This window comes from Oncorhynchus mykiss, unplaced genomic scaffold, assembly GCF_013265735.2.
Source record: "Oncorhynchus mykiss isolate Arlee unplaced genomic scaffold, USDA_OmykA_1.1 un_scaffold_140, whole genome shotgun sequence".
Taxonomy (NCBI): Eukaryota; Metazoa; Chordata; class Actinopteri; order Salmoniformes; family Salmonidae; genus Oncorhynchus; species Oncorhynchus mykiss.
The window spans coordinates 1,130,023-1,147,274 of record NW_023493664.1 but is presented as its reverse complement, the minus strand read 5'-3'; the positions used below and the strand labels follow the sequence as shown (position 1 = coordinate 1,147,274).

Genomic DNA, 17,252 nt, shown 5'->3' with positions numbered 1-17,252 from the left:
GTCAAACCGTTTAGACAGAGGACAGCAGAGAAGGAAACAGTCAGTCAAACAAACCCTTAAGGCAGAGGACAAACCAGTCAGTCAAACCGTTTAGACAGAGGACAGCAGAGAAGGAAACATTCAGTCAAACCGGTAAGACAGAGGACAGCAGAGAAGGAAACAGTCAGTCAAACAAACCCTTAAGGCAGAGGACAAACCAGTCAGTCAAACCGTTAAGGCAGGGGACAAACCAGTCAGTCAAACCGTTAAGGCAGAGGACAGCAGAGAAGGAAACAGTCAGTCAAACAAACCCTTAAGGCAGAGGACAAACCAGTCAGTCAAACCGTTAAGGTAGAGGACAACAGAGAAGGAAACAGTCAGTCAAACCGGTAAGACAGAGGACAGCAGAGAAGGAGACAGTCAATATTCAAGAGGTATGATGAAGTGGCAGGTGACATGAAAACATTTCATCTTGAAAACAGGTCTTTAAAGTTCCTCCAGACCAGGCATGGGGAACCCCCCAGCGAAAGCCTCCACCTCCCCCCTCAGCTCTGCTACCCTCTCCTGGTGCTTCCCCTCCCCTGCCAGGGCCTCCTTAAACTCCTTCAGGGTCGCCTTGGGCTGCAGAGAGGCCTGGATGTCCAGGGTCATCTGGATACCTGTAGGGAGAACGAGGGGTGAGAGGTCAAGGGGTTAGAGGTGGCCTTGGTCTGCTAGCTGGACATCTAGGGTCAGCACTATGTCTATAGACACAGAGGTCAGGGGGTTTGAGGTGGCCCTGGTCTGCTAGCTGGACATCTAGGGTCAGCACTATGTCTATCGACACAGGGGTTAGGGGTGGTCTTGGTCTGCTAACTGGACATCTAGGGTCAGCACTATGTCTATAGACACAGAGGTCAGGGGGTTAGGGGGTGGCCTTGGTCTGCTAGCTGGACATCTAGGGTCAGCACTATGTCTATAGACACAGAGGTCAGGGGTTAAGGGTCACCTCTGTGGATGAACTCTGCGACCTTCCTGAAGTCGTCTTCAACCATTCCTCTGGAGGTCAGAGCAGGAGAGCCGAACCTCAGACCGCTGGGACGCAACGCACTCTTATCACCTACACACACACAAACACACACACACATTACGTATATACACGCATATACAGACAACTGGGACACAGAGCACTCTCACCACCTACAGAGGACTGTGTCTGTTACCATATACAGACAACTGGGACACAGAGCACTCTCACCACCTACAGAGGACTGTGTCTGTTAGTTACCTGGACAGGTGTTCTTGTTGCAGGCGATGGCAGCAGCTTCTAGAACCTTCTCAGCTCGTCCTCCGTCCGTCCCGTTAGGCCTCAGGTCCAGTAAGATCAGATGGTTATCAGAACCCCCTGGAGGACATTAACACAACCATACAACAACATTAACACAACCCTACAACAACATTAACACAACCCTACAGCAACATTAACACAACCATACAACAACATTAACACAACCCTACAACAACATACAGCAACATTAACACAACCCTACAACAACATTAACACAACCCTACAGCAACATTAACACAACCCTACAGCAACATTAACACAACCATACAACAACATTAACACAACCCTACAGCAACATTAACACAACCATACAACAACATTAACACAACCCTACAACAACATTAACACAACCCTACAGCAACATTAACACAACCCTACAGCAACATTAACACAACCCTACAGCAACATTAACACAACCCTACAGCAACATTAACACAAGCCTACAACAACATACAGCAACATTAACACAACCCTACAACAACATTAACACAACCCTACAGCAACATTAACACAACCCTACAGCAACATTAACACAACCATACAACAACATACAGCAACATTAACACAACCCTACAGCAACATTAACACAACCATACAACAACATTAACACAACCCTACAGCAACATTAACACAACCCTACAGCAACATTAACACAAGCCTACAACAACATACAGCAACATTAACACAACCCTACAACAACATTAACACAACCCTACAGCAACATTAACACAACCCTACAGCAACATTAACACAACCATACAACAACATACAGCAACATTAACACAACCCTACAGCAACATTAACACAACCATACAACAACATTAACACAACCCTACAACAACATTAACACAACCCTACAACAACATTAACACAACCCTACAGCAACATTAACACAACCATACAGCAACATTAACACAACCCTACAGCAACATTAACACAACCCTACAGCAACATTAACACAACCCTACAGCAACATTAACACAACCCTACAGCAACATTAACACAACCCTACAGCAACATTAACACAACCCTACAGCAACATTAACACAACCCTACAGCAACATTAGCAAAACCCTACAACAACATTAACACAACCCTACAGCAACATTAACACAACACTAACACAGGTTACAGTATGTTAACCACAACCATGACATTATTGTCTCACCGGTGACGATCTTGTAGCCATGGTTGATGAGGGCGTTGGCCATAGCTCTGCAGTTAGAGAGCACCTGGTACTGATACGCCTTAAACTCTGGGGTCAGAGCCTGCTTCAGGGCCACCGCCACACCTAGAGAAACATTCACACACATTAACACACACACACACACTAACCCTTAAACTCTGGGGTCAGAGCCTGCTCCACCTGGAGAAACACTAACCCTTAAACTCTGGGGTCAGAGCCTGCTTCAGGGCCACCGCCACACCTAGAGAAACATTCACACACATTAACACACACACACTAACCCTTAAACTCTGGGGTCAGAGCCTGCTCCACCTGGAGAAACACTAACCCTTAAACTCTGGGGTCAGAGCCTGCTTCAGGGCCACCGCCACACCTAGAGAAACATTCACACACATTAACACACACACACACACTAACCCTTAAACTCTGGGGTCAGAGCCTGCTTCAGGGCCACCGCCACACCTAGAGAAACATTCACACACACACACTAACCCTTAAACTCTGGGGTCAGAGCCTGCTTCAGGGCCACCGCCACACCTAGAGAAACATTCACACACACACACTAACCCTTAAACTCTGGGGTCAGAGCCTGCTTCAGGGCCACCGCCACACCTAGAGAAACATTCACACACATTAACACACACACACTAACCCTTAAACTCTGGGGTCAGAGCCTGCTTCAGGGCCACCGCTACACCTAGAGAAACATTCACACACATTAACACACACACACACACACTAACCCTTAAACTCTGGGGTCAGAGCCTGCTTCAGGGCCACCGCCACACCTAGAGAAACATTCACACACATTAACACACACACACTAACCCTTAAACTCTGGGGTCAGAGCCTGCTTCAGGGCCACCGCCACACCTAGAGAAACACTAACCCTTAAACTCTGGGGTCAGAGCCTGCTCCACCTGGAGAAACACTAACCCTTAAACTCTGGGGTCAGAGCCTGCTCCACCTGGAGAAACATTAACCCTTAAACTCTGGGGTCAGAGCCTGCTCCACCTGGAGAAACATTAACCCTTAAACTCTGGGGTCAGAGCCTGCTCCACCTGGAGAAACATTAACCCTTAAACTCTGGGGTCAGAGCCTGCTCCACCTAGAGAAACATTAACCCTTAAACTCTGGGGTCAGAGCCTGCTCCACCTGGAGAAACATTAACCCTTAAACTCTGGGATCAGAGCCTGCTCCACCTGGAGAAACATTAACCCTTAAACTCTGGGGTCAGAGCCTGCTCCACCTGGAGAAACATTAACCCTTAAACTCTGGGGTCAGAGCCTGCTCCACCTGGAGAAACATTAACCCTTAAACTCTGGGATCAGAGCCTGCTCCACCTGGAGAAACATTAACCCTTAAACTCTGGGGTCAGAGCCTGCTCCACCAGGAGAAACATTAACAATTAAACTCTGGGGTCAGAGCGTGCTCCACCTAGAGAAACACTAACCCTTAAACTCTGGGGTCAGAGCCTGCTCCACCTGGAGAAACACTAACCCTTAAACTCTGGGGTCAGAGCCTGCTCCACCTGGAGAAACATTAACCCTTAAACTCTGGGGTCAGAGCCTGCTCCACCTGGAGAAACATTAACCCTTAAACTCTGGGGTCAGAGCCTGCTCCACCTGGAGAAACATTAACCCTTAAACTCTGGGGTCAGAGCCTGCTCCACCTAGAGAAACATTAACCCTTAAACTCTGGGGTCAGAGCCTGCTCCACCTGGAGAAACATTAACCCTTAAACTCTGGGATCAGAGCCTGCTCCACCTGGAGAAACATTAACCCTTAAACTCTGGGGTCAGAGCCTGCTCCACCTGGAGAAACATTAACCCTTAAACTCTGGGGTCAGAGCCTGCTCCACCTGGAGAAACATTAACCCTTAAACTCTGGGATCAGAGCCTGCTCCACCTGGAGAAACATTAACCCTTAAACTCTGGGGTCAGAGCCTGCTCCACCAGGAGAAACATTAACAATTAAACTCTGGGGTCAGAGCGTGCTCCACCTGGAGAAACATTAACCCTTAAACTCTGGGGTCAGAGCCTGCTCCACCTGGAGAAACATTAACCCTTAAACTCTGGGATCAGAGCCTGCTCCACCTGGAGAAACATTAACCCTTAAACTCTGGGGTCAGAGCCTGCTCCACCTGGAGAAACATTAACCCTTAAACTCTGGGGTCAGAGCCTGCTCCACCTGGAGAAACATTAACCCTTAAACTCTGGGATCAGAGCCTGCTCCACCTGGAGAAACACACAGTGCATTCAGAAAGTATTGAGACCAACTTGGCCTTTCCCACATTTTGTTACGTTACAGCATCATTCTAAAGTGGATTCAATATTTTTTTCCCCTTATCAATTTACACACAATACCCCATAATGACATCACAATACCCTATAATGACATCACAATACCCCATAATGACATCACAATACCCCATAATGACATCACAATACCCCATAATGACAAAGCAAAAACGGGTTTTTGGAATTTTTTGCAAACGTATAAAAAATTAAAAATCACATTGACATTAGTATTCAGACCCTTCACTCAGTACTTTGTTGAAGCACCTTTGGCAGCGATTACAGCCTCTAGTCTTCTTGGGTATGACGCTACAAGCTTGGCACACCTGTATTTGGGGAGTTTCTCCCATTCTTCTCTGCAGATCCTCTCAAGCTCTGTCAGGTTGGACAGGGAGTGTCACTGCATAGCTATTTTCTCTGTAGAGATGTTCGATTAGGTTCAAGTCCGGGCTCTGGCTGGGCCACTCAAGGACATTCAGAGACTTGTTCCGAAGCCACTCCTGTGTTGTCTTGGCTGTGGGCTTAGGGTCGTTGTCCTGTTGGAAGGTGAACCTTCTCCCTAGTCTGAAGTCCTGAGTGCTCTGGAGCACATTTTCATTAAGGATCTCTCTGCACTTTGCTCTGTTCATCTTTCCCTCGATCCTGACTAGTCTCCCAGTCCCTGCTGCTGAAAAACATCCCCACAGCATGATGCTGCCACCACCGTGCTTCACCGTAGGGATGCTGCCACCACCGTGCTTCACCGTAGGGATGCTGCCACCCCCGTGCTTCACCGTAGGGATGCTGCCACCACCGTAGGGATGCTGCCACCCCCGTGCTTCACCGTAGGGATGCTGCCACCACCATGCTTCACCATCATGGTGCCAGGTTTCCTCCAGACATGACGCTTGGCATTCATGCCAAAGACTTCAATCTTGGTTTTATCAGACCAAAGAACCTTGTTTCTCATGGTCTGTCCTTTAGGTGCCTTGAGGCAAACTCCAAGCGGGCTGTCATGTGCCTTTTACTGAGGAGTGGCTTCCGTCTGGCCAATCTACCATAAAGGCCTGATTGGTGGAGTGCTGCAGAGATGGTTGTCCTTCTGGAAGTGTCTCCCATCTCCACAGAGGAAATCTGGAGCTCTGTCAGTGACCATCGGGTCTTTGGTCACCTCCCTGACCAAGGCCCTTCTCCCACGATTGCTCAGTTTTCCTGGGCAGCCAGCTCTAGGGCTTTTTACAATTAGGTTTAACTTAACCTTTATTTAACTAGGAAAGTCAGTTAAGAACAAATCCTTATTTACAATGACGGCCTACCACAACCCGGACGACGCTGGGCCAATGGTGCGCCGCCCTATTGCACTCCCAATCATGGCTGGTTGTGATACAGCCTGGAATCAAACCAGGGTCTGCAGTGACGCCTCTAGCACTGAGATCCAGTGGCTTAGACCGCTGCGCCACTCGGGAGTGATGGAGACCCACTGTGTTCTTGGGGACCTTCAATGCTGCAGACATTGTTTTGGTACCCTTCCCCAGATCTGTGCCTCGACACAATCCCGTCTCGGAGCTCTACGGACAAACTGTTTTACCTCATGGCTCGGTGTTTGCTCTGACATGCACAAACATCTCAAGGATGATCAATGGAAACCGGAAGCATCTGAGCTCAATTCCAAGTCTCATAGCAAAGGGTCTGAATACTGATGTAAATAAGGTATGTTTTTATTCTAGTTATACATTTGCCAACAATTCTAAAAACCTGTTTTCACTTTGTCTTTGTGGAGCATCGTGATGTCATTACGGGGTATTGTGATGTCATTATGGAGCATCGTGATGTCATTATGGGGTATTGTGATGTCATTATGGAGCATCGTGATGTCATTATGGGGTATTGTGATGTCATTATGGGGTATCGTGATGTCATTATGGAGTATCGTGATGTCATTATGGGGTATTGTGATGTCATTATGGAGCATCGTGATGTCATTATGGGGTATTGTGATGTCATTACGGGGTATTGTGATGTCATTATGGAGCATCGTGATGTCATTATGGGGTATTGTGATGTCATTATGGGGTATCGTGATGTCATTATGGAGTATCGTGATGTCATTATGGGGTATTGTGATGTCATTATGGAGCATCGTGATGTCATTATGGGGTATTGTGATGTCATTACGGGGTATTGTGATGTCATTATGGAGCATCGTGATGTCATTATGGGGTATTGTGATGTCATTATGGAGCATCGTGATGTCATTATGGGGTATTGTGATGTCATTATGGAGCATTGTGATGTCATTATGGGGTATTGTGATGTCATTATGGGGTATCGTGATGTCATTATGGGGTATCGTGATGTCATTATGGAGCATCGTGATGTCATTATGGGGTATTGTGATGTCATTATGGAGTATCGTGATGTCATTATGGGGTATTGTGATGTCATTATGGGGTATCGTGATGTCATTATGGGGTATCGTGATGTCATTATGGAGCATCGTGATGTCATTATGGAGCATCGTGATGTCATTATGGAGCATCGTGATGTCATTATGGAGCATCGTGATGTCATTATGGAGCATCGTGATGTCATTATGGAGCATCGTGATGTCATTATGGGGTATTGTGATGTCATTATGGAGCATCTGGATGTCATTATGGAGTATCGTGATGTCATTATGGAGCATCGTGATGTCATTATGGAGCATCGTGATGTCATTATGGAGCATCGTGATGTCATTATGGGGTATTGTGATGTCATTATGGAGTATCGTGATGTCATTATGGAGTATCGTGATGTCATTACGGGGTATTGTGATGTCATTATGGGGTATTGTGATGTCATTATGGAGCATTGTGATGTCATTATGGGGTATCGTGATGTCATTATGGAGCATCTGGATGTCATTATGGAGTATCGTGATGTCATTATGGAGCATCGTGATGTCATTATGGAGCATCGTGATGTCATTATGGAGCATCGTGATGTCATTATGGGGTATTGTGATGTCATTATGGAGTATCGTGATGTCATTATGGAGTATCGTGATGTCATTACGGGGTATTGTGATGTCATTATGGGGTATTGTGATGTCATTATGGAGCATTGTGATGTCATTATGGGTATTGTGATGTCATTATGGAGCATCGTGATGTCATTATGGGGTATTGTGATGTCATTATGGAGCATTGTGATGTCATTATGGAGTATCGTGATGTCATTATGGAGCATCGTGATGTCATTATGGGGTATCGTGATGTCATTATGGAGCATCGTGATGTCATTATGGGGTATTGTGATGTCATTATGGAGCATTGTGATGTCATTATGGAGTATCGTGATGTCATTATGGAGCATCGTGATGTCATTATGGGGTATCGTGATGTCATTATGGAGCATCGTGTGTAGATTGAAGAGAGATTTTTTTTTAAATAAATCAATTTTAGAATAAAGATGTAACTTAACAAAATGTGGAAAAAGTCAAGGGGTCTGAATACTTTCCGAAGGCACTGTACATGTACTACTACTACTATAGAGAACACCACACACACTGTGAGGTGTCCTGGCTACTGTACCTGTCATAGTGAGGTGTCCTGGTTACTGTACCTGTCATAGTGAGGTGTCCTGGCTACTGTACCTGTCACAGTGAGGTGTCCTGGCTACTGTACCTGTCATAGTGAGGTGTCCTAGCTACTTTACCTGTCATAGTGAGGTGTCCTGGCTACTGTACCTGTCACAGTGAGGTGTCCTAGCTACTTTACCTGTCATAGTGAGGTGTCCTAGCTACTTTACCTGTCACAGTGAGGTGTCCTGGCTACTGTACCTGTCATAGTGAGGTGTCCTGGCTACTGTACCTGTCACAGTGAGGTGTCCTGGTTACTGTACCTGTCATAGTGTGGTAGTGAGGTGTCCCAGCTACTTTACCTGTCATAGTGAGGTGTCCCAGCTACTTTACCTGTCATAGTGAGGTGTCCTGGCTACTGTACCTGTCATAGTGAGGTGTCCTGGCTACTGTACCTGTAATAGTGAGGTGTCCTGGTTACTGTACCTGTCATAGTGAGGTGTCCTGGCTACTGTACCTGTCATAGTGAGGTGTCCTGGCTACTTTACCTGTCATAGTGAGGTGTCCTGGTTACTGTACCTGTCATTGTGAGGTGTCCTGGCTACTGTACCTGTCATAGTGAGGTGTCCTGGCTACTGTACCTGTCATAGTGAGGTGTCCTGGTTACTGTACCTGTCACAGTGAGGTGTCCTGGTTACTGTACCTGTCATAGTGAGGTGTCCTGGCTACTTTACCTGTCATAGTGAGGTGTCCTAGCTACTGTACCTGTCATAGTGAGGTGTCCTAGCTACTTTACCTGTCATAGTGAGGTGTCCTGGCTACTGTACCTGTCATAGTGAGGTGTCCTGGTTACTGTACCTGTCATAGTGAGGTGTCCTGGTTACTGTACCTGTCACAGTGAGGTGTCCTGGTTACTTTACCTGTCATAGTGTGGTAGTGAGGTGTCCTGGCTACATTACCTGTCATAGTGTTGTAGTGAGGTTTCCTGGTTACTGTACCTGTCATAGTGAGGTGTCCTGGTTACTGTACCTGTCATAGTGAGGTGTCCTGGCTACATTACCTGTCATAGTGAGGTGTCCTGGTTACTGTACCTGTCATAGTGAGGTGTCCTGGTTACTGTACCTGTCATAGTGAGGTGTCCTGGCTACATTACCTGTCATAGTGAGGTGTCCTAGTTACTGTACCTGTCATAGTGAGGTGTCCTAGCTACTTTACCTGTCATAGTGAGGTGTCCTGGTTACTGAACCTGTCATAGTGAGGTGTCCTGGTTACTTTACCTGTCATAGTGAGGTGTCCTGGTTACTGTACCTGTCATAGTGTGGTAGTGAGGTGTCCTGGCTACATTACCTGTCATAGTGAGGTGTCCTGGTTACTGTACCTGTCATAGTGAGGTGTCCTGGTTACTGTACCTGTCATAGTGAGGTGTCCTGGCTAGATAACCTGTCATAGTGTGGTAGTGAGGTGTCCTAGCTACTTTACCTGTCATAGTGAGGTGTCCTGGCTACTTTACCTGTCATAGTGAGGTGTCCTGGCTACTGTACCTGTCATAGTGAGGTGTCCTGGCTACTGTACCTGTCATAGTGAGGTGTGCTAGCTACTTTACCTGTCATAGTGAGGTGTCCTGGCTACTTTACCTGTCATAGTGAGGTGTCCTAGCTACATTACCTGTCATAGTGAGGTGTCCTGGCTAGATAACCTGTCATAGTGAGGTGTCCTAGCTACATTACCTGTCATAGTGAGGTGTCCTGGCTAGATAACCTGTCATAGTGAGGTGTCCTGGCTACTTTACCTGTCATAGTGAGGTGTCCTGGCTACTGTACCTGTCATAGTGAGGTGTCCTGGCTACTGTACCTGTCATAGTGAGGTGTGCTAGCTACTTTACCTGTCATAGTGAGGTGTCCTGGCTACTTTACCTGTCATAGTGAGGTGTCCTAGCTACATTACCTGTCATAGTGAGGTGTCCTGGCTAGATAACCTGTCATAGTGTGGTTGTGAGGTTTCCTAGTTAATATCCACCTTAGTCTGTGTAGGTGCCTGTATATAAAGCCAATATAGGTGTCCAGAGAAGTGCCTGTACCTGCGATGGCATGGTTGTGGGGTCCTCCCTGTAGTCCTGGGAACACTGCCTGGTTGATGAGAGACTCCAGATTATACAGAGTCTCCTTTCCCTTCGGGTCCACACTACGTATTCCTGGAGGACAGGGACACAGAGAGAGACCAGCATGATACACACACTAAACCCCACAGAGAGAGGGAGAGACCAGCATGATACACACACTCAACCCCACAGAGAGAGACCAGCATGATACACACACTAAACCCCACAGAGAGAGAGACCAGCATGATACACACACTAAACCCCACACAGAGAGAGAGACCAGCATGATACACACACTAAACCCCACAGAGAGAGAGAGAGACCAGCAAGATACACACACTAAACCCCACACAGAGAGAGACCAGCATGATACACACACTAAACCCAACAGAGAGAGACCAGCATGATACACACACTAAACCCCACACAGAGAGAGACCAGCATGATACACACTAAACCCCACACAGAGAGACCAGCATGATACACACTAAACCCCACACAGAGAGAGAGAGAGAGAGACCAGCAAGATACACACACTAAACACCACAGAGAGAGAGACCAGCATGATACACACACTAAACCCCACAGAGAGGGAGACCAGCATGATACACACACTAAACCCCACAGAGAGAGAGACCAGCATGATACACACACTAAACCCCACACAGAGAGACCAGCATGATACCCACACTAAACCCCACACAGAGAGAGAGACCAGCATGATACACACACTAAACCCCACAGAGAGAGAGAGACCAGCAAGATACACACACTAAACCCCACAGAAAGAGAGACCAGCATGATACACAAACTAACCCCAACAGAGAGAGACCAGCATGATACACACACTAAACCCCACACAGAGAAAGACCAGCAAGATACACACACTAAACCCCACAGAGAGAGACCAGCATGATACACACACTAAACCCCTCAGAGAGGGAGACCAGCATGATACACACACTAAACCCCACAGAGAGAGAGACCAACATGATACACACACTAAACCCCACAGAGAGAGAGACCAGCATGATATACACACTAAACCCCACAGAGAGAGAGAGACCAACATGATACACACACTAAACCCCACAGAGAGAGAGACCAGCATGATACACACACTAAACCCCACAGAGAGAGAGACCAGCATGATACACACACTAACCCCACAGAGAGAGAGACCAGCATGATACACACACTAAACTCCACACAGAGCGACCAGCATGATACCCACACTAAACTCCACAGAGAGACCAACATGATACACACACTAAACCCCACAGAGAGACCAGCATGATACCCACACTAAACTCCACAGAGAGACCAACATGATACACACACTAAACCCCACAGAGAGAGACCAGCATGATACACACACTAACCCCACAGAGAGAGACCAGCATGATACACACACTAAACTCCACACAGAGCGACCAGCATGATACCCACACTAAACTCCACAGAGAGACCAACATGATACACACACTAAACCCCACAGAGAGAGCCCAGCATGATACACACACTAAACCCCACAGAGAGAGACCAGCATGATACACATACTAAACCCCACAGAGAGAGACCAGCATGATACACACACTAAACCCCACAGAGAGAGACCAGCATGATACACACACTAAACCACACAGAGAGAGAGACCAGCATGATACACACACTAAACCCCACAGAGAGAGAGACCAGCATGATACACACACTAAACCCCACAGAGAGAGACCAGCATGATACACACACTAAACCCCACAGAGAGAGACCAGCATGATACACACACTAAACCACACAGAGAGAGAGACCAGCATGATACACACACTAAACCCCACAGAGAGAGACCAGCATGATACACACACTAAACCCCACAGAGAGACCAGCATGACACACACACTAAACCCCACAGAGAGAGACCAGCATGATACACACACTAAACCCCACAGAGAGAGACCAGCATGATACACACACTAAACCCCACAGAGAGAGAGACCAGCATGACACACACTAAACCACACAGAGAGAGAGACCAGCATGATACACATACTAAACCCCACAGAGAGAGACCAGCATGACACACACTAAACCCCACAGAGAGAGAGACCAGCATGATACCCACACTAAATCCCACAGAGAGAGAGCATGATACCCCCCCCTCCTCTCCGTACCCTTTCTGTAGAAGATGACCCCAGAGCGACAGCCCCGCAGCGTCTTGTGGGTCGTCGTGGAGACCACGTCACAGTACTCGAACGGAGACGGGACGACCCCGGCCGCCACCAGTCCGCTGATGTGTGCCATGTCGGCCAATAGGAAAGCTCCGTTCTCATCGGCGATACGACGCAGCCGAGCGTAGTCGAGGTTACGGGAATAACAGCTGGTACCTGGAGAGAAGACGGAACGATTAACAGGAAACGGTCTCGTTTTTTAAACCTCATCTTCAGCACCATTCCCAACATCAACTGAGAAAATGACAGATTTCGATGTTTTGTGGTCAAAAAGATGCACCAAACGAGTTGTTGTTTTTTTACAGATAATGACATTGGAAAGTCCTGGACCAGATATTTCAACAGGAGATTCTGTGTCTGAGAAACCAGGCCCAAATGATATAATGTCAACAGGAGATTCTGTGTCTGAGAAACCAGGCCCAAATGATATAATGTCAACAGGAAATTCTGTGTCTGAGAAACCAGGCCCAAATTATATAATGTCAACAGGAGATTCTATGTCTGAGAAACCAGGCCCAAATGATACAACAGGAGATTCTGTGTCTTGAGAAACCAGGCCCAAATGATATAATGTCAACAGGAGATTCTGTGTCTGAGAAACCAGGCCCAAATGATACAACAGGAGATTCTGTGTCTTGAGAAACCAGGCCCAAATGATATAATGTCAACAGGAGATTCTGTGTCTGAGAAACCAGGCCCAAATGATACAATGTCAGCAGGAGATTCTGTGTCTGGGAAACCAGGCCCAAATGATACAACAGGATATTCTGTGTCTGAGAAACCAGGCCCAAATGATACAACAGGAGATTCTGTGTCTGGGAAACCAGGCCCAAATGATACAACAGGAGATTCTGTCCCCGAACAGAGAGGATCTATAGTCTGATTGGATACAGCTGGCGACAGGACCTGCTGGTGGTGTGTGTGTGTGTGTGTGATGATGATGATGATGGTGGTGGTGTGTGTGTGTGTGTGTGTATATGATGATGATGATGATGATGATGATGGTGGTGGTGGTGTGTGTATATGATGATGATGATGATGATGATGGTGGTGGTGGGTGTGTGTGTGTTACCTGCAATGATCAGTCTAGGGTGGAACAGCCGGGCGTTCTCCTCCAGTCGGTCGTAGTTGATGAGACCAGTGTCTGGATCCACCTGATACAATACAGATTAACGTCACTAGTCGTAGTGGATGAGACCAGTGTCTGGATTCACCTGATACAATACAGATTAACGTCACTAGTCGTAGTGGATGAGGCCAGTGTCTGGATCCACCTGATACAACACAGATTAACGTCACTAGGATCCACCTGATACAACACAGATTAACGTCACTAGGATCCACATGATACAACACAGATTAAGGAACGTCACTTCGTTAATCTGGGGGAACGCTTTCAGCACTTTATAGAGTCCATGACTTTATACACCTGTCAGCAACGGACGTGGCTGAACATAATCCACTCATTTGAAAACGGGTGTCCACATACATCTGTCTACAAAGTGTTTTGTTTTTTGTCAGCTAGAAAGAAAATGGCCCCCCAATTCAGAAATGGAGAAAGAGGAGAGAAAGCGCTAGAAATGTCTAGACAGCTCTAGAAAGCTACCGTTATCTGCTGCCTCTTCAACAAGAAGCCACATTGATCCTACGATCCAGAAATACACTTCCCTCCCTCCCACACCCCCCCCCCCTCTCCCACACCCCCCTCCCACACACCCCCCCCCCTCTCCCACGGACCAAAATAATCACCCCTCCAAAAAAAGCATGGCCCCTGCTTCTCCAGAATGCCACCCGATCCCCGTGGCCGAAGCATCGCATTTCTGTTTTTGGCAGCACTCGGGCAGGCTGTATAGAAAACAACCCCCCTGAGAGCCACAGAACAACCGAATTAGCACCACCATAAACACCTTTAGGCAGCACTCGGGCTGTATAGAAAACAACCCACGAGAGCAACAGAACGACCGAATTAGCACCACCATAAACACCTTTAGGCAGCAATCTGGCAGGCTGTATAGAAAACAACCCCCGAGAGCCACAGAACAACCGAATTAGCACCACACACAGCCACCACAAACACCTTTAGGCAGCACTCTGGCAGGCTGTATAGAAAACAACCCCCCGAGAGCCACAGAACAACCGAATTAGCACCACGCACAGCCACCACAAACACCTTTAGGCAGCACTCTGGCAGGCTGTATAGAAAACAACCCCCGAGAGCCACAGAACGACCGAATTAGCACCACGCACAGCCACCACAAACACCTTTAGGCAGCACTCTGGCAGGCTGTATAGAAAACAACCCCCCGAGAGCCACAGAACGACTGAATTAGCACCACGCACAGCGACCACAAACACCTTTAGGCAGCACTCGGGCAGGCTGTATAGAAAACAACCCCCGAGAGCCACAGAACGACCGAATTAGCACCACGCACAGCCACCACAAACACCTTTAGGCAGCACTCGGGCAGGCTGTATAGAAAACGACCCCCGAGAGCAACAGAACGACCGAATTAGCACCACCATAAACACCTTTAGGCAGCAATCTGGCAGGCTGTATAGAAAACAACCCCCCGAGAGCCACAGAACGACCGAATTAGCACCACCATAAACACCTTTAGGCAGCAATCTGGCAGGCTGTATAGAAAACAACCCCCGAGAGCCACAGAACGACCGAATTAGCACCACGCCCAGCCACCATAAACACCGTTAGGCAGCACTCGGCTGTATAGAAAACAACCCCCCGAGAGCAACAGAACGACCGAATTAGCACCACCACAAACACCTTTAGGCAGCACTCGGGCTGTATAGAAAACAACCCCCCGAGAGCCACAGAACAACCGAATTAGCACCACGCACAGCCACCACAAACACCTTTAGGCAGCACTCTGGCAGGCTGTATAGAAAACAACCCCGAGAGCCACAGAACGACCGAATTAGCACCACGCACAGCCACCACAAAAACCTTTAGGCAGCACTCTGGCAGGCTGTATAGAAAACAACCCCCCGAGAGCCACAGAACGACCGAATTAGCACCACGCACAGCGACCACAAACACCTTTAGGCAGCACTCTGGCAGGCTGTATAGAAAACAACCCCGAGAGCCACAGAACGACCGAATTAGCACCACGCTCAGCCACCATAAACACCTTTAGGCAGCACTCGGGCAGGCTGTATAGAAAACAACCCCCGAGAGCCACAGAACGACCGAATTAGCACCACGCACAGCCACCACAAACACCTTTAGGCAGCACTCGGGCAGGCTGTATAGAAAACGACCCCCGAGAGCAACAGAACGACCGAATTAGCACCAACACCTTTAGGCAGCAATCTGGCAGGCTGTATAGAAAACAACCCCCGAGAGCCACAGAACGACCGAATTAGCACCACGCCCAGCCACCATAAACACCGTTAGGCAGCACTCGGGCTGTATAGAAAACAACCCCCCGAGAGCAACAGAACGACCGAATTAGCACCGCCATAAACACCTTTAGGCAGCAATCTGGCAGGCTGTATAGAAAACAACCCCCGAGAGCCACAGAACAACCGAATTAGCACCACGCACAGCCACCACAAACACCTTTAGGCAGCACTCTGGCAGGCTGTATAGAAAACAACCCCCCGAGAGCCACAGAACAACCGAATTAGCACCACGCACAGCCACCACAAACACCTTTAGGCAGCACTCTGGCAGGCTGTATAGAAAACAACCCCCGAGAGCCACAGAACGACCGAATTAGCACCACGCACAGCCACCACAAACACCTTTAGGCAGCACTCTGGCAGGCTGTATAGAAAACAACCCCCCGAGAGCCACAGAACGACTGAATTAGCACCACGCACAGCGACCACAAACACCTTTAGGCAGCACTCGGGCAGGCTGTATAGAAAACAACCCCCGAGAGCCACAGAACGACCGAATTAGCACCACGCACAGCCACCACAAACACCTTTAGGCAGCACTCGGGCAGGCTGTATAGAAAACGACCCCCGAGAGCAACAGAACGACCGAATTAGCACCACCATAAACACCTTTAGGCAGCAATCTGGCAGGCTGTATAGAAAACAACCCCCGAGAGCCACAGAACGACCGAATTAGCACCACGCACAGCCACCACAAACACCTTTAGGCAGCACTCTGGCAGGCTGTATAGAAAACAACCCCGAGAGCCACAGAACGACCGAATTAGCACCACGCTCAGCCACCATAAACACCTTTAGGCAGCACTCGGGCAGGCTGTATAGAAAACAACCCCCGAGAGCCACAGAACGACCGAATTAGCACCACGCACAGCCACCACAAACACCTTTAGGCAGCACTCGGGCAGGCTGTATAGAAAACGACCCCCGAGAGCAACAGAACGACCGAATTAGCACCAACACCTTTAGGCAGCAATCTGGCAGGCTGTATAGAAAACAACCCCCGAGAGCAACAGAACGACCGAATTAGCACCACCATAAACACCTTTAGGCAGCAATCTGGCAGGCTGTATAGAAAACAACCCCCGAGAGCCACAGAACGACCAAATTAGCACCACGCCCAGCCACCATAAACACCGTTAGGCAGCACTCGGGCTGTATAGAAAACAACCCCCCGAGAGCA

At 48.2% G+C, this 17,252-nt stretch overlaps 1 protein-coding gene and 1 long non-coding RNA gene across 2 annotated transcripts in view; both read right to left on the bottom strand.

Annotated features, from left to right (window-relative positions):
* LOC110514212 (serine hydroxymethyltransferase, cytosolic-like) overlaps positions 1-17,252 on the bottom strand; it is a 68,137-nt gene continuing 50,885 nt past the window's right edge. Inside the window, exons 6-12 of the mRNA XM_036972325.1 lie at positions 13,725-13,806; positions 12,596-12,808; positions 10,407-10,520; positions 2,475-2,597; positions 1,247-1,363; positions 968-1,078; positions 1-638 (exon numbers count right to left, since the gene is read on the bottom strand). Of these exons, the coding sequence (XP_036828220.1) occupies positions 466-638; positions 968-1,078; positions 1,247-1,363; positions 2,475-2,597; positions 10,407-10,520; positions 12,596-12,808; positions 13,725-13,806 (933 nt within the window). The 3' untranslated portion in view covers positions 1-465. The remainder of the gene's footprint in view (positions 639-967; positions 1,079-1,246; positions 1,364-2,474; positions 2,598-10,406; positions 10,521-12,595; positions 12,809-13,724; positions 13,807-17,252) is intronic.
* LOC118947122 lies at positions 8,246-9,791 on the bottom strand. The gene is made up of 3 exons (XR_005041779.1): positions 9,250-9,791; positions 8,692-9,125; positions 8,246-8,559 (listed from the first exon to the last, which is right to left on the bottom strand). It is a non-coding gene; the product is annotated as an uncharacterized LOC118947122 (long non-coding RNA).